Source organism: Pyxicephalus adspersus, chromosome 5 (assembly GCF_032062135.1).
Source record: "Pyxicephalus adspersus chromosome 5, UCB_Pads_2.0, whole genome shotgun sequence".
Classification (NCBI taxonomy): Eukaryota; Metazoa; Chordata; class Amphibia; order Anura; family Pyxicephalidae; genus Pyxicephalus; species Pyxicephalus adspersus.
In genome coordinates this window covers 95392167-95411029 of record NC_092862.1, presented here as the reverse complement: position 1 = coordinate 95411029, position 18863 = coordinate 95392167, and the positions used below count along the sequence as shown (strand labels likewise).

General features: G+C 38.3%; 1 protein-coding gene across 2 annotated transcripts in view; it reads right to left on the bottom strand.

Moving 5' to 3' along the window:
- Positions 1-1869: 1869 nt before the first annotated feature.
- LOC140332043 (mediator of RNA polymerase II transcription subunit 1-like) overlaps positions 1870-18863 on the bottom strand; it is a 24879-nt gene continuing 7885 nt past the window's right edge. For both annotated transcript variants that reach the window (XM_072413343.1, XM_072413344.1), the window contains 6 exons: positions 18736-18860; positions 17017-17117; positions 15187-15385; positions 4292-4387; positions 4068-4176; positions 1870-2515 (listed from right to left, as the gene is read on the bottom strand). In XM_072413343.1, the coding sequence (XP_072269444.1) occupies positions 1948-2515; positions 4068-4176; positions 4292-4387; positions 15187-15385; positions 17017-17117; positions 18736-18860 (1198 nt within the window). In that variant the 3' untranslated portion in view covers positions 1870-1947. The remainder of the gene's footprint in view (positions 2516-4067; positions 4177-4291; positions 4388-15186; positions 15386-17016; positions 17118-18735; positions 18861-18863) is intronic.

The following is an 18863-nucleotide window of genomic DNA, read 5'->3' as shown; positions in this document are numbered from 1 at the left end:
CAGTCCAATTTGTGGCACCAGTTCACAAAAAGGACATTGTGGAATTGGGGAGAGTGCAGAGAATGGCAAATGGAGGAGCTCAGCTATGAGGAGAGATTAGCTGAGCTGAATCTATTCTCCCTTGAGAAGAGACGTTTAAAGGGGGATATGATCACCCTGTAAAAATATATAAATGGTATATAGAGAACCCACTTCCCAATTATTCACTTTGAGATCATTAGAAAACAAGAGGGCACTCTTTGTGTCTGGATGAAAGGAAGTGTAAGCTCCGGATAAGGAAGGGATTCTTCACTGTAAGGTCTGTGAAAATGTGGAATCAGCTACCTCAGGAAGTAGTTTCAGCAACAACTATAGATTGCTTTAAGAAAAAGCTAGATGTAAGCTGTGTCTGGAAAAATAGTATTCTTGCAAGTGTTATTTCAGTCTGACTTTTCTTTGTAAAGAAAACACAAATAATTGTCCTCAAATTAACAAGCATTGGGAGGGTTTCTACATTATGCCATTAGGCATTTTCTGCTAAGGGATCTTTTCTATAATTAGGATAGCAATATTTCCTTTCTGGTGTCAAAAATCCCACATGGTTCATTCCTGAGAACTTACAATTGTAAGGTCAGTGTAATGTTTTTTTGAGTAAACGATTCAAAGGACTGATGTGGATCCCATTTTTATTCTATTTTAGATTTGGGCAGCTTTCATTCATGAGGCGTTATCCTTGGGCTGGGTTGCTGGTGCTCCAACACAGCCTGGTAACAGTGATTTGGGAGCTTGAGCACTGTTGACAGGAGCTGTGTACAGGGGGCCTGTCACACCTCTGAAAATCCTGAAAGCTTCAAAATGTGTGCGATCAGTAGGTCCCAATATTGTGTCTTTTTGTCTAGATGGTATCAGGGCTGTGGCCTTGTCATCTAGAAAGATCTGCTTTGAACTGTTACTACAAAATAAGTGAACCTGTGCTCTCTTTGTACAAAAGAAACAAGTGCTGATGCTGTTTGGTTTATTACCAAACTAAATCCTTGTACCCATAACTGAAATGAGGCTTTCCTTTTGATCCCAATAACAAAGCTGAATACACATTTTTTTGTTTTTATGTGATCTGAAAACAAATTTTAATCATAAAAGACCTTATTTGAAAAGGCTGATGCCCAGGGATGGTCATTGCTCCACATGCTCTACAGAACCCCTGCTGTGCATTTGCCATAGGCTGCACATAAAAGTAGTGGACATCTAGTTTTTTTGATGTGTGTGGTGGCTACATCAGTTTGCTTTTTCCCAGACCAGCAGAGAAAAACACTTCTTGATTGTATTGTCACTTTAGGGCACCAAGTGTGCCACTGGCAAGAGCACCTGATGGAGGGCAGAAAACAAAGCTGGTAAACTGCATTACATTTTATGTGTATATGTATGTATGTACACACACCAATCCTTTTGTTGTGCATATTTTTGTTAACCCCCTAACCGCTAAGCCCGTAATTTCTCGCACTAAATATTTTTGCTCTTTTGGTTAACCCCGTATTTTTTCGCCTACACTAAAATCCCCACTTACCTGGTCCCGCTGTGCTAATCCAGCGTCGGTTCCGTGTTCCAGCGTCGGGTCCATTCAAACATTTTTTATATTCATGATATCTACTAGAACCCTATTCAGACATATTTCTGTAAGTTACAGGTCTACAATTTAAAAAAAAAAATTTCATCAAAACCTGTGACGCTTTTGGAACAGAAATCTAGAAATCAGTGTAACGCTCAGGTGGTTAATAACAAGGCTGACTTACCAAATAAGTTGAGAATGTCAAGTTGTACACAATCACTTAAAATGTTCCAATATACAGATGAAATAAGTAAAGATATATTTGGCTATCTTTTTGCATTATTTATTAAATCACACAAAAAACAGATATGGTATGCAGTATAAGATTTATATAAAACCAGTCAAATACTGCTTTGTTTTAATTAGCCTTTATTTTCCTTGTTCAGAATTGCCCGAGGCACCTCAAAAGCTGCAGCAGCCATGGTAAGTTCTTCTGTGATGCTTGAACTTAGCTTTTCTGGGATATTTAAGCTTTGTTTCTCGGCTACTTTAACACTGGTGTTTTCTGGCGTGATAGGACTGAGCTCCTGTACAATAATAGGGTTTGAATCCTCTACAAGACTTGAGCATGACTCATCAGCAAAACTAGAATGTTGCTCTTCTACACCACTAGAAGTGACTGCAATGCTATAGTAGGCATCTTTAATCAATCTAGAACTAATTTCTGGAACAAGGCATGGGCTGGATGCCTGTGAATAAACAGATTCAGGGAACAGCTCCTCATTGGGGTCACAGACTGAGCTAAGCGGATCATTTTTTCCAGAAGTAGGCTTCTTATCAATGCACAATAGATCTTTCACAACTGAAGGGATTTCACAAAAATATGGGAAAGGTAAATCCTTATCGACTTTGGCACTTGAAGTTTCAGGAGCATCCGCTTTGTTCACTTTCTTAAAGATGGCTCTCATAGTGACAGGAATTGACATACAACTGAAGATGAAAGACTAATTATTATTGGTTAAAGCATAGCTTAAATCTTTTAAAAGTAAAATATGCAATTTTTTTTGGTTGGTTTTAGAAGTGAAACATCTTAAGTTTTGGGAGGTCATGAAATGAAGAATTTTTTGTTCCAGTATTTGATACAGAAACACAAACTATTTCTCCAAAGAGCAAGTCAGTGGACTGACAAATTACTTTCCTTTTGTCTTGCAAATTTTTATTGCAATGGAGTACCAAAAATAGGAATTGTGAGGGATGGGAAGTAGGGCATTCTCCCTATGATCTCCCTTACGAATGCCATGCTTTGACAATTATGTCATATTTACTCGTTTCTAATATCCCTATCTGATGGCCATCAGGTAATTAATTTAGGACTTTTAAATAGACATAAGCCCTAAAAAAAAAAAAAAAAAAAAATAGAATGCTAAAACCTAGTACCATAACTATTTGTGATCCCTTCAATACTATTTTTACCATTTATCCTTCTCCAATAAGTTCTGATGATCTCTTGCAGCCACTTGCCATATCCATACATGCCCTCACCAATGGGCTGTTAACAATTTAAGAATTACATAGGACATACTGTACATAGGTTGAAAAAAAAACCCACTAGGGAAATAAACATATCTCAGGATAAAAACCCTGTAGACATTCGATCCAGAGGAAAGCACAAAAATGGTTCAACTTGCTCCAACAGGGGAAGAAAATGCTTCCTGATCCTATGAGGCAATTGGATGTTCTCTGAATCAATAGTCTCTGTTATCTTTACTTTAAAACTTTATTACCCAGTTATTCTGTGTAATTCCTTATTAGTATTTCTTTCCATTCTAATCTTTACACAAAAACACAGCCTCCAACAGAGAAGACCACCTGACTTTCTCTGCTGCAGTTCAGCAGGTTTCTCGCCTCTGAATGGACAACGAAAGGGCAAGCAGTAGATCAATATAAAGTCATCTCTAAGGTACACAAGATATCTGCTCCTATCAGTACTCGCCTTGCACCACTGTGCAACTAATTGCTCAGGGTGCTGCTACCTCTCTACTCTGAGCTCTGAAATTACTGTGTGTGTGTGTGTGTGTGTGTGTGTGTGTGTGTGTGTGTGTGTGTGTGTGTGTGCATGCAAAAAGCAATAAATTAGCGGGCTGTTGGGATGCTTATTAGGTCTGCACAGAAGACCTGCACGGGCCCAATATGCAGTCCAACCCAACTGAAGGAGCTCACATGGCAAGCCCTAGCACTTTTTTCCCCCCATCCTCACCACCCAATCTCACGTTTGCGCAGTCAAAATCAGGTGATGTAGGAAGAAGGGCAAAGAGATGGCAGCGCCCGGTACTTCCTGCGCCTCGGGACGAAGCAATATAGGAAACTCCTTAAGGGATTGATGGATCTGTGACGGTAAAGGGGAATGAGCTTTTTTTTTCTTCTGTTTACTTCTGTTTTATTCATGAGTTTTGCATAAAGAGGAGTTTTGGGTATAATTACACCTTTTTTGGCTGTACAAAAGTCAGAATAAAAATTCATACCATCTCAGATTAAAACTTACACTTCCATAATCTTCACAATGAAGTCATTGCTGCATAATAAGGGAGGGTCGGATGGGCTGGTGTAGACCGTGCTCATTAATTTCCTTGGGTCCAAGACTTCAACAATCACTAAACAAATGAACATGGGTTTACTTTAAGACATGACAAGATATACAGGACATGAAATGTTTTCTTTATGAATCTATAAAGAAAAAAAAAAAAAAAAAAAAAAAAAAAAACATACCGCATAAAAGATTGCTACCACTTGGATGCTGAAATGATATGCCAATTTTTAAGTCTTTTTGTAGAGTGACTTCAAAGTGAAGCAAGCTTTCGTGATCTGCAGAAAAATGAAGAATTAGAAGTCTGTGTTAAAAATTGCAGCCCTTTGCATTTAAAAGGTCAGATATGAAATTTCCATGCATTACAATGGGCTAGCCTACACCAGGGAGTATATCAGAGGAACATTTTTTTTAGTGTTTAGGACATGGGTGTCATACTCCCCCCCAAGGGCCAAATCTGGCACCCAAGGGAATCCTAAATATTAACTGCAGCTGGCTTGCCTCTGCATTGAAATAGTTCCACTACTACAATTCCCATCATCACTCGCGTCTATAGACCAGCGGGCCCTCTGCCTATGCGTGGCCCAGCATTGGATGTTTTATAGACACAAATAATGCCAGGAATTTTAGTAGCGGCGCCATTTCAATGAAGAGAAAGTTTCAGCGGCGGGACACTCATAAGATTTTGCTCCTCATTGGTCGCGTCTGGCATTTCCAGCACTCCCCCTCAGCTGTACTTTTCCTTGGTACTCCAAGGCATGGACTTGAATGATTGGATTTTCATAGAAGAATATTGGTATTATTTTTGTTAGCCTTTGCAAGAAGGTTACCACTGAAATTTAACTCAGAAGACTACAAATAGAGAAAGAGGCATAAGATTTTTTCTTAAATAAAATTAAAAAAAAATTTTTTTGCCTTTCTTTTTTATAAGCTTGTTTCAGATTGAATGTGAAGCAAAATGTCTTAGCTTCCATATCAAAAAGGTTTATATCTAATAAGAAGGAAAAATTTCCTCAATTTTTTCAAGGTTGGCCTGTGACTTGTCTAAGTTTTTAATTTTGGCCCTCTGTGTATTTGAGTTTGACACCCCTGGTTTAGGATAACTGCTTGTAATCACCTATAAAAAAAAAAAAAAATCATGAACACTTACATTGAAAACAATAGAGCGTTAACAATCATTTAGAAGGGCTTTAAAGCCTAAAAACTCCTAGAAGCTCCCTTTAAAAGTAATATTGGCTTTTTTAATTGGTTTTAGGCTTGCTTTGAAACATTTGTATCAACTCCTATAAACACATTCAAAAGTAGTAGGGCAGTGCTGACTTTACATTTTGTGTAGTCTTCTCATTTTTCCTTTTAAATTTTTTATTTGTATTCAAAATTGCTGAAAGGAATGCCGCATCTGGCACACTATTATGGAGGCTGTATGAAACATAATGCGAAAGCATAAGTCCTGATTTTTTAAAAGCTCTCCAAGGCTGGGGAGGATACACTTTCATCAGTGAAGCTGGGTAATCCAGCAAACCTGGAATTAATTTCTTCAAGTCATTTGCTAGTAAATGTTTGGAATCCTGGACTATATCCATTCCAGGATTGCCAGATGACCCAGCTTCATTGATGAAAGTGTATTCTCTCCAAGCTTGGAGAGCTTTAATAAATCAGACTCATAGTTTCTTACCATGTTCTTTTGCATGTCTGCTTATTGTAGCATTGTATTCCCTGTGTGTGAGCCTCTGGGGATGTTACTGGGAAACATGTTAATGCCACTGGACACAGTTTGTGTATGCAATATTTAGCTGCAATTTCAAAGTACATGAAAAAAAAAAACATCTAAATCTGATTCAGTGTGTAAAATTTTGCAGTGTAATTTTCCCAAATAATGGCATACATTGAAAAAAGAATTATGTAAAATTGTTGTAATACTTACCTGTAATTTTCCTTTACTGTAAACTCCTCCGGACAGTATGTACAAATGGGTAACATCCATCCCTTGCTCTCCACAGGACCACTTTACCAAAGCAAAAAAGTAACCTCCCTCTCCCATACAGGTGTTCTGTAACAAGCTCACAACAGGATAAGGGAGGGAAACATGCTGTCAGGAGGAGTTTACAGGAAAGGAAAATTACAGGTAAAGTACGACAACAATTTTCCATATTCCTGACAGCATGTACCAATGGGATGTAACAAGCAAAAACATCAAACATAAAGGGAGGGAAGAAAACAACCAATAATCTGGGCCCAAAACACTTCCATTTAAAAAACAGGCAAGGTCACGTTAGGACCCTGGTCACGTGCCCAAATCTTAGTGCCAAGGGAATTAATCCAGGCAATTGACACAGAAATTGGAACAGATTTGGGCATATCATTTTACCCTGCCTCTCGACTGACTTATCCATCTGGACTCCCAACACATCTTCTGCTGCTGCCATTCTGAACTGGTATTTCATCAAACCATCTCTTTGACTGAATCATCATATCCCAGTCCTAGAACTCAGCAAGTTTACAAGCCTCACTTGAACCCATATTACAGGACTGCTTATTTTGGACTTCAGTTTGCCACATTGTTTAATGTACGCCTCTGGTTTGCAATTATCCGTATTAAATGTATTATTCACCCTGCTCTCTCTTTGTTGGCACTACTCCCTGTCCTCCCTAGTCAGATAACTTATTGTCTCCCTTACAAGTTGACCCCGAGTTCTTCATCCAAAGCTGAATGTAGAACATTCTGGAACCTGTGCTGGTGATGAGATAACCAAGAAAACCCTTGATTTCTGCTATATATTAAAAACTTTCTATATGTTGTTGCATCTATTTATAGATGTTTGTAAGCTTTGAGCATATCTGCCTTCACGAATAACCAGATGCTAGGAGCCTCTGCCTTCCAACAAGTTAGCATTTAGTGCTAGGCAGTCAGGGCTAGAATGCTGCTAAGGGCCATGGAAAAATTAGTCTCGGCAAGAAAGAATAAAAGAAAAAAATCAATTTCCTCATGCCAGGGTCACGGCCAGTATTTGCCGGCACTTGGACATAACTGGAGATGCAAGCACGTCTATTGACTTAAAAAAAAATGTGTTTGCCCAGAGGCCACTTGTGTTCAAGAAATGATCTGCTCATATAAATCACCCAACAGATTTTATGCTGGTGGTTGGGGAGAAAGAAAAATTGAAACACTTTTTTGTCCATAAAAAAACCTGAATGTGACTTGATGGAAATAGACAATCTTTGTTCCACTTTGTCTGGTGATGAGCAGATCTGACCTACATAATTATAATAAAATAATGCCTTTGCCGGCAGTGTCAACCCTTTAAAAGTCTTTGAGCCCACACTATCATTTGTGCCACTTTGTACGAAAACAAAAGTGTTCTAGATTTCACTGTAATGAATATTATCCTTAAATTTCTATTCCCTGCAAAGGCCCAACTGACTCTTCTGATAGTTCACCAGAGTCAGAGTTTGCAGAATTGTCTTCTTGTGGCTCTCCACTTGGTTTTGGATATTGTCAGCAAAGAACATTGTTCAAGCAGAGACATAGGCCGATTCCCCAAACCATTTATTTAACATCTTTAAAGCTGTGGAACAAGTGAAGGGTAGGCAGATGAACTGGAGGTGTTTGAAACATCTCAGACAAGAAAGAATGTCTGGTGGCATTCCACAATTGAGACAGGCCTGTAAGCTTCTGCTGGATCTATTAAAATCATCCAATGAGCCAGACAAATGACTGACAAAGTTAACTGCAAGAATATCATACAAAACCTTCTAGTGTAAAAATGATATAAATCCTTCAGGTCTAGAATTGACCTAAACCCATGAGAGGTAAATTACTATGAAAAGTTTGGAATAGAATCCTCTGTCTTGCTCTCCTATTGATAGCAGCACCAATGCTTGTCCCATTCATTGCATATAGGATAGAAGCGCATTGCACTTCTAATATTCTGAACATACCAGGATCTCAGAGAGCCTGACAAAAACTCTATCCGGTAACCTTGTTACCTGACTGAAATCACCCAGGGTGTCTGCGTGCGTTTTCAAATGTTGGAAACCTGGACAAACTTGTTTGTATCTTCAAAAGACTTTCCTTGGGCTCTTCTTAGGTTCTGTAGTCAGATAGTCTAGGATTTTTAGGTTCCATTTTCTGAGGGTTAACAAAATTTCTTGACAGGAAATCTCTTGCCTCCTGGACATTTATTTACAAGAACGACTGATGTCTATGCCACACCCTGGCAACTTGCCCCTTGCGATCCCTGAGTGTACCTTTTATTATTATTAAACAGGATTTATATAGCGCCAACATATTACGCAGCGCTGTACATTAAATAGGCATTGCAAATGACAGACTAATACAGACAGTGATACAGGAGGAGAGGACCCTGCCCCGAAGAGCTTACAATCTAGTAGGTGGGGGAATTTCACACACAATAGGATGGGCGATATGTAGTGGTGGGAAGTAATGAGGGTTTAGCAGACAGAAGAAGATGGGTAGGCAAGTTTGAAAAAATGAGTTTTGAGCGCTCTTTTAAATGAGCAGAAAGTAGGAGCAAGCCGAATAGGGCGAGGAAGACCATTCCAGAGAGTTGGAGCAGCTCTAGAGAAGTCTTGTAACCGTGCCTTCTTACAAACAGGATATGGGCAGCATACAGGACCGCTGTTCTGCCCCCAACAACGTGACACCAATCCTGATACTACTGCTGGGCAACAACCAGACCTATTGTGGTATAGATTCGCTTCAAGTCTCCATCTGAACACTGACCCAGAGGATCCTAAACGAAAAATAATTGGAAATTAATTATAAAATATGTGTGATAACTTCTTTAGGTGAAGACCGGCCACTTTTTACTAGCCTTGATTCTGAAGACTGGCCTGCTTCTTTAAAGCATATAGCACACCCCTGCTTAGATGGTAATGTTCCTGTGCCACATGCCCAACATGATTCACTTTCTTCTGGAATGAGAGAGTGACCTCTTTGCCCTAGTAATTTCACAGGGTGAAATTCCTCTTGCCCCTCATGCTCCTCTAGAGGAAGGACGAATAGAACTGAGAGAAGCTGGGTGTCTTGTCTTTTTGAGATGCTTTTTCCCAGGGTTTTTATCCCTTTGCTGAACAGATAGTACTTAAGAGGCAGACAGGAAAATACATTACCTGGCGCAGGCATAATGCATGGCTTGGTTGTGCTTCCTTATATTTATGTGCTTCTTTAAAGCAAGATGCACAGATAAGTTTGAAAGGCAAGGTCTTTGTGCCATTCACCCAGCACAATTCAATGGCAGAGCCATAGGCGGACTGACCTAAAATGGGCAGGAGCAGATGACCAGCACATTGCTGGTCAGTGTGATGGTTAGTGGGATAAATGCCTGGCTGCATTGGTGCCAGTGGAACGAATGTCACCTATACAAATAGCCAGAACCTTAACTGGTGTCAATTTTAGCTGACTTGAGAGGCACAGATTGCAGTCAGTTGGATAAATGTCTGGTTGTATTGCCACATTGCCTTAGTACCCATTGACACTGGCCTACATGGAGACATATCCTTTGTTACACACCCTCTATTAGAGGTACGGTAGACGAGGCTGGAGAGAAACATGCTCTGACTTCCTGGTATACTTTCTTTGAGGGCTTTTATCCCACAACAAAAAGAAACCTTAAAAAAATACTCTTTTTTAAGGTGGCAGCCATCTTCTGAATCCATCTGTGCGGCAGTTTTCGCGCCTGTGAGGCGAGGTTAGGTGAGCCAGCAACTAAAACAAGTAATATATCTTTCCTATATATGTACCTAACAAAACCCACCAATAAAACTTCCTATATGACTTCCTACCAGTCAGCATAGCAGCTACAGAGAAGTAAAAACAGAAAAATTATTTTAAAATGGCGCCTGCTGTAACAGATGGCGATGGTCACCTAACATTGGCTGCTACCGCTGCTGGTGTAGTTTTAAGATTAACAGTGTTATGATAGCAATTGCACTCATTATTATCTAATGATTAATAAATGTACAAGTAACCAAGAAAAAACATCCAAGGGGTTTCCTAAAATACCACAGGATGATAACCAAGTATGTATAATTATAGAATACCAGAATGCAGGTAAAAAAACCCGCAGACAGAACATTAGTGCTTGAAGCCATATTGTATCTACAAAAACAAAATTCTACCAAATAAAATGCAATGCCTATTATTTGAGGGGAAGACTGCAATTTTATGGAGCCATACAGCAGGTGTGCCCAGAGATACACAGAAAGAAAAGACATTCTTTCCTTTAAACTCTTCTCCACTACTACCATTTGCATGATGGCTGTGAGCTGATGCTTGCTGCACCTGTGCAAAGCACTAAGCAACTATTTAGACAGCAAATGAAAATGGAAACCGGTATGAAAAAAACTTGCTTGCTGCTCACCTACCCACAACAAAAGGGCCATTTAAGCTCCATATCACCATACCCTCGGCACCAGGGTTCACAAATGTTGATGGATTTACCACCCGCGATGGGACTTTCCCTTTGGAGAGGCTGGACCAGGGAGGGAGTGGTAGGGGAAACAAATGCTTGGTCCTGGAGCGAGGACAGAAAAAGAACACCTGTATGGGAGTGGGAGTTTACTTTTATTGCCTTGGTAAAGGGGTCCTGTAGAGAGCAAGGGGCGGAGATTATCCATGTGTACATGCTGTCAGGAAAAGCAATTTTAGTACTATGAAAGACTGAACATAGGACTGGAATTCAGTTTTATTACACTATGCACTGCCATTCAAACAAGCCTATCAGCAGTTTTACTCCTGACAAACTATAGGGAAACTTTCACCATCATCACTAGATGTGGCAGTCCAGATACATGTAAAAAAGAAATATACATATTATTCTCAATGTAGATATCACAACACAGAATGCCAATAACCATTTTTATGCATTATGTGCAATGTAAAGAAAAAATAAAAAAATAAATCCCCCCACTTTCATATATTTATCATTATTATCTAGGTGAAAATAAAATAAAAATTGAATATTCTCTTTCATCTGGGAAATATGCAAGTAGGGGTGGGTTTGGATTTATTTGAGCCAGCAGGTGGAGCCTTGGTCTCCTTTTAACAGCAATGACTGAAAACTTGTTCTAGGTCATTGGCCTGCTTTTGCATGAGATGACCAGCAACAACAGCCTATGTATTATCCAATGTCAGGAAAACATTGGCCTATACCTGCACAACTGGATTTGAGAAGGTTCATGTCTTTGGGCCTTTCTAGATGTTCTTCCTTCAGTAAGTAACCTATCATGCAGATGTTTAGAATTCAGTGCTTGGATTTATAGCAATAATAGGCACAATGGTTTGACACATTTGCTGCATGCTTGTTCCAGAGGAAGATCTCATCAGCATTGAAGCCAGACAGCTAGGCAACTAGCTTTTTTCAGTGTTGAAAGTGGCAGCCTATATATTCCTCCCATGACAGATGTACTTTATTATGACCACTAATTGCCCACCAATAAAAATATGCCCAAAAATCAGCTCAGTTACTCTTTATTGTGCTGCACTCACTTTGACCTACCTAATTTATAAAAAATGAGTCTGGTTGATTTAAGAGTGCAGAACTTTTTACCGAATGTCTCTATGACTAGAGACGAACCGGACATGTCATTTATTAGGTCACATAGTTTTTTTCTCCAAGCATGATCTTTTTGCTTTATTTTTCACTCAGAATAATCAAATAGTGAATATTTGTTTATGCCCTCAGAGTTCTGCACATCTGTATGGTGCATTTTTTTTTTTTGCAGTCATACCACTGCTCCAGTACTTTATACAAAAAACTCTTTAGGACAGTGGTCACCAACCAGTGGTCCAAGAGAAAATTTTGGTGGCCCACCGAAAAATTTGGTCAATTTTTTTGTTTTAATAACATTCAAATTTCTATATTCTGAATGGCAATTTTCGCATTTATATTGCACTAAATTCACAAACTGTACTAGAGACGGAAAAACAGCGTGACGCCAGTGTAGTCTGAAGTTGTATGAGCCAACGTTGCTGAGCCATGCACAGTATTGTTTCCACCATTACAAAAGTCACCCCGCTCCGCAAATAGTGATTCTCATTTGATTGTTTTATGTGTCTCCCAGTTGCTCCTTTAGGTAAGTATGACCTTAACTGTGTATTTTAAGTGTTACCGGTATATTTATTGGCATCACATATTTTGACTTTGATAACTATAATTTCTTGTTTGGTCTTAGATTTGAATGAAATAAACCCATAATGAATGGGAAAAAGCAAACAAATATTTTGCATTTCTTTAGTAATACCTAAGAGAACACTAGGGAATGCATTTTTTGTTGAGTTAGATCTTACACTTGTTTTTTTACTAATTTTTGGGTGGTGAATCCAGAAATGACCCCAGTGTTTTGCTATCACATCTAGTTTTTAACAATACAGGGATCCCTCCATTTTTGTCAAAAAACATATAAAGTTTACATACAATGAAGAAATAATGAAATAATGACTTGAATGTACTATTTAAATTTATTTTGTTCATACAAAGGATTTATTGTTACTCTGACTTTTTTTTTATACAGTAAAACATTTGAAAATTAATCAGGTAAGGGGTTAAGGTAAATTTTATGCGTATAGCTTTTCCTGGAGTGTTCAGTGTTAGGACAATCCCGTCGGATGCTCCAACAATAGTTAGCCATCAAATGTACATCCTGCCTACCCGGATACTGGCCTTCCATGACCTTCAAATCTCATCACTGACTGCACCAAGGTATTCCGGAAAGCTAGAAAGATGGCTATTCAGAAAATGCACCTTGATGCTCATATTGCAACCAAGCATTTTGAAGCTCTCCAAGAGTTTCTGGACAATTTCTGTGTAATTATTTGGTTGTGTGTTTCCAAGAAAGTCCTTGACAATGGCTTTGAATGATAACCAAGCATTCTTTTTAACTTCTGACATTGTCCTGATGAAATGTTCATCTTTGATAAGCTGCCGAATCTGTGGACCAAACACAGCGGCCTTTATTTTTTCAAATGAGAGGCTAGGAAATGCCAAAAGATGCACAGATCATGGGGATACTCTGTGTATCCGCGTTGCTGACCAAGAGGGAAGCATACCATTTTAAGGTCAACACAGATGACCCAATTGTATTGGTGATATTGCAACAACTCAATGACTCTCTTTATTCTGCATATTCTTCACAAAGAGAAACTGAATGGCCAATTGGGACTGACTCAAATATATTGCCATTGTGAAGGAGGGAGGACACACTTTAAGCTCCGCTTTAACTATCGATGAATAGTCGCCATTCAGTTGAGTTATAGTTTGGAATTCCCAATTTCTCCCATTAACCTCCTGAGCGGTTCATTTCTGTCTGGATTTTTATGTCTAAAAGCAGTACATTGTTTTTCACGAAAATGTATATAAATAAAACAGTATATTAATAGTATGAGTATAAAAAAAAGTTGGAACACACAAAATCATGTCAAAATAAAAAAATTAATTTTTTAAAAATAAATATACTAATATGTTATACTGTAAAATAAATGTTCATGAAAGACAATGTACTGCTTTTACACATATAAATCCACTGTATTGCATTCAATACAGTTATTTTGTATTTGAATGCAATACAAATGGATTTTGAATTTTCCGGTGGAGTACGCACGCACCAACGTCACCGGGAACTCCTAGGTGACTCATCGAGTGCAGAAGAAGCTGGAGGAAGAAGAAAGAAGGCGCGAAGGAAGAGCGAGAGGAAGCAAAAGACGATGCGGGACGCTGGCGGATCAGGTAAGACTCGATTTACTATTTTTTCCCATAGGTTTACCTACCCCAAGTGTGACTCGGGGTTACCGCTTTTAGCATCTTTTTTCTACCCCGAATCACACTCAGGGTTACCGCTCAGGGGGTTAAACCAGGTATGTTATGGCAATACACAAAGCCACTGTCAGCTCTAAAGTACTGCAGAAATGCAATTTCTCGGGTTGGAAAGTACAATACCTTTGTTCCTTTTTCAAGTATGTTTTTCCCATGCAGTCTTGACGCTAGGTGTTCTGAAGCCTTCTTCGGTAGTCCCAAATCACTCAAGTCATGCTGATTAAATCCATTACGAACAGAGTCCTCTTCAGTTTCAAACTTTTCATCATTGTTGTCACCCATTTCATCACCATAATCATGTTCTTCAAGAGAGGTAGTGTAACGAAAACTGGCACCGGGATTTCATCTGAATGAGTCACTGGGCGTATAGCCAATGGTAGACTAGGATACTCTATGTTACATTTATTTTTCTTGTTATGTCCTAAAGTTTTCACTATACAAAAGTTAACAGTCACTGAAATGATCTTCTGGCTCTCGCCAAATCATAGGTGTACCAAATGGCATCTTATCACATGTTCCCTTTGTCCACATCTGTACACCCTCAACACACTGTTTGCACACCTTAAGAGGGGCCCAAGACTTATCTTGATCACCAAGTTTAACTTTGAAATATGCCAAATAGGCTTGCTATACAAATGTGCTGATGTTTGCCGTTGACTGGGAATGGTGAAACTGCCACAGATATAACAAAATGAATCAAAGTTGTTTAGGCACTTACGACGAGAAACAGCAGAGCCAGACATCATCTGAAAGAAAGGACATAGGTGTGCAAGTAGAGAAAAAAATTTTGCTTATTCACTACGTAGAGCAGCGCACAACCTCTGACCACAGTGTCTTGTGTGTAAACAGCCTATACAAATCCACGCTACAGTAATCGCAAAAATAAAAACGGTAGAGAAAACTGCACTTTTAGAATCAGCATACCTATTTTATTGTAAAAAAGCTTAAAAATTAAAGTCAACAAAAAATTTGTTCAAAATTGTTCCCCAGTGTAATGCAACTAATGACAATAGTAATACTTCACTTAATCGTCAGCTGATCATTGAATCAGCTCCTCCACAGTCCTTGTCAGGCATCATTAGGAAGATCAATATTTTACAAATGCATTTATCTTTTTTAAAAAATTCATATTATTAGTCCGCAGGATTTAAAATTACGAATTTAGTGGTCAGTGAGATCCGAAAGGTTGGCGACAGCTGCTTTAGTAGTAGTATATATTTTAATGAGTAACTGAGCATACTCACCTTTCAGGTCCCTTGTGGGAGTTAAACAGCTGTTGAACAAAGTATTGTAGGCTGCTTGATATCTTAAAATGTCCAGAACAGATGGAATATGATTTGGGTTTGTGAAAGGTATTTTGCTCACCAGTGCACCCATCACAGCACTTTCATTATCCCCTCCACTGCTCAGTACATAACAGTGCTTCATACAACCTGGAAGAGACTAATGATGGAAGAAACGTGTTCACACAATTCTTCATTGACATATTTAACACATAAGCTAGTTACAGTGGTACCTTGCTATATGTCCTTAATCCGTTCCAGATCCTTGGATTTATACCAAACAAATTTTTCCCATAAGATATAAAACGAAAATTATTAATCCGTTCTCATGAAAAAAAATCCTATTGTTATTGGCATAATATACATTGATATGGTTGTATAAAATAATTTAAACACTGCGTAATACTAAAGTACATAATTACAAAAGCAATTGAATGAAATAAATGAAAATTTAACCTCACTTTACCTTGCTGAGAAGAGTTGAGTGCCTACTAGGATGGTGCTGAGAAGGGAGGAGGAGATGTTATGTATATCACAGAGAGTTATAGCCCGGTTTGTTCACTGAATGGTAGCAACTGGCGTACTGACGCTCGTGGCTTTGTCTCGAGAGAGTTAAATAAGGGTAGCGTGCGGTGTTAGGACTCATTTTGACCCATACAGCTTCTAGCTCAAAGGTTGTATACCAAGCAAAATTTTTTGTGTCCAAACAGGACTTACCAAGTTGGACTTATACCGAGGTACCAATGTATATGTAAACACACATTTAAATAAACACATTCCTATGATGAAAAGGTGACACTTTATGACAGGTTACAGTTCAGTTGTATAGGTACTTTTTTTTTTTTTTTTTTTTACTTTTACTACATTACCAAAATAGTCAAATAGTTAAAGCTAAAGTTAAACCTGGTTATATTTGGTCCATGCATTGAGATCAGCTTCAATCTGAAGCCATATTCAATTATTATAAATAATGAAAGTGTTGGAGTGTAATAGAAAGTCCCACCTTTGTTCACACACACAGTTCTTTATGAAAACAGCGAGCTTCATGTTGTGAGAACTTCCAGGCTTTGCATCTTAGCACAGGATGGTGGATGAGAATAATATAGAAATCATTGAACTACCCTACTTTATGTTTTATTTTTTTTGGGTCAGTCTATTAAAGAAGAAATGACCAAAAATATGGAACTACAGGTAGTCTCCTGGGTACATAAGATATGGGACTGTAGGTTTGTTCTTAAGTTGAATTTGTATGTAAGTCAGAACAGGTACATTCCCTGCCCCCTAACAATCCTCCATCATGCACAGGAGTGAGCAGGGAAGCCCTGTTTGTATCTAGGAGGCGTCCATATGTCAGGTGTCCCTAACCCGGGGACTACCTGTATGGGCATTTGTAAGGACTTATTTATTTCATACTTCTGTTGAAAGCAAAGTTAGTTTTAAAAAGGATTTGGATTTTTTTTTTAATGTTTTGTATGAATGTCGAACGTTGCTTTGTGTTTAGGCACCAGTTTTCATGTTTACACCCCTTGCAAAACAATACAAGATCCTTCCAAAGATGGACACAGCCTGTGACGATAAGCAGTCAAAACCTTTACCATGCCATTTCCTCTACCCCCCTCCTCAACAAAATAAATAAAAGAGGAGGAATGATTTGTTCAGCCCTGTAACATTTTTGCCATTTTGATGGTAATATATTTGTTTTTTTATTCCTGAATACTGATCTAACTCAATAAAAAAAATGTTTAAAAAAAAAAAAGGGGGGGGGGGGGAGAAGGGGTATATGAAACCTACCACAATAAATTGGATCCCTCTATGACCTCCAGGTTTTTTTAGATACAGGTCAATAAGCAGTTCATGTAGGGGTGCGTACCTTCCTGCAATAACTGAAATGCCTACAATAAAAAAAATAAATAAATAAAAATTAATAAAAAAAAAAAATGATTAGGACCAACTGTGACCCACACCTCTGGTCTTTACTATCTAAGAGTTTTTGCTTCAATTACTAATTAGAATGACATCTTCTTTATCTAACGGTCAAGGTTGAATTGAAGCAACGATGGCTTCATCGAGGTTGTTAATTTGTGGGGGCGTTTGCATTTTAGATCAAACCATTCAAAAATATTTCCTTTTTTATTTATAAAAAAAGGGTTTTCCTCTGAAAAGGAATTTTCGGACAATCCAAGACTTCAGATCACTCAATATTAATACTATTTTATTTACGTCAATAAAACAGTTGTGCAGCACAATCAGATAAAACTAGCAACAATCTCGTGATATTTATTCCAGAGCCCCCAAAGCTTCTGGATAGATCAGTATATTCTCTCTAATCACAATGATATTTATTCTTTAAAATCTCCCAGAAGCATTCAAAACTCAACAGTGTTTTTGACCCAACATTGGTAAACCCTTAAAATAACTATCAGATCTTCAGGGAACCCCTGCTATAATTACCATATGGTATCAGAGATCACTGGTATCTGTTAAACTGACCTAAAAAACACAAACTGCTCATGGAACCCCTAGCAATCTCTGGAGGAACTGTAGTTGTGAAATACTGATCTAGAGCCTTCTCCACAGCCACCTTCCATTTCCCTCACTTGCAGTTTATCTTCTGGGGTACCTGAAAGCGGTCCAATTTAGCCTTTTATACAAGGGATTTCTACAATGTTTATTTAGCACTAAACATAAGAGCCATGTAAAAGGCAAATTACTCCAACAAGGGAACGGATTGTCCACACACACACACACACACACAATATAAACAGTTCTGGAAATCGATTATTAATATTTGAACATAAGCCAAGTGTCCTCCTTTCCCTCTACACAGTCAGTTTCCTTCACCTTTTTTGAGCAGCAACTATCAGCAATAGCCTGATATTTCACTGAGGATTCAGGAGTCTATTGCAAAGTGCATAGGACTTCAGGTACATTTTGGTGTAGTGTTGCAACTGTAAACGCTACACCTACCTGCTACGATGCCTAATGGCTCAGACACCAGTTGTAACATGGAGCTTGTAGAACACCTCAGTAGGGTATAATTAAAAACACACAACATACAAACAGTGCACATCATTTGCACAATAGCAATATTCAATTTCTATGGCCTACTCAAATGTAGTAATCCTAAAAACAGTGGGGATTATTCATTTATCAATCCTGTAAATATAAATAGATGTAGACTTGAAAACTTTACCAAAAAAACAGTCTTAGCTTAATCTGTTATATCTGAATGCAGAAAGTCTGGAGATGCAGAATCCAGCCCAACATACAAGGTTTATGGTCCCATAGCATTACCAAAACCACTTTGAAATATGTTTAAAACTTGAGTGAGCCAACTGGCATTATACAAAGAAAAAACAGAACTTGCTTGAAAAAGATATTGATGATCCATTGCAAATATTACCTGATCATATCCTAAATACACTAGGTATTGAATAGGTTTGAAAACATGATTTCTGCCTCAGCAAATATATATATATTTTTATTTTTTGCAAAATAAAAAATAAATACCAGTAATATTCTGGATGCTGTGGATTAAGGGCAGCAATATTGGCTCTGGTTGTGCAAATGTTAAAATGAAACAGGCAGGCAATGCTACACTGGACTGATCAGTAAATGTTGCAAATCCATGGATGCTG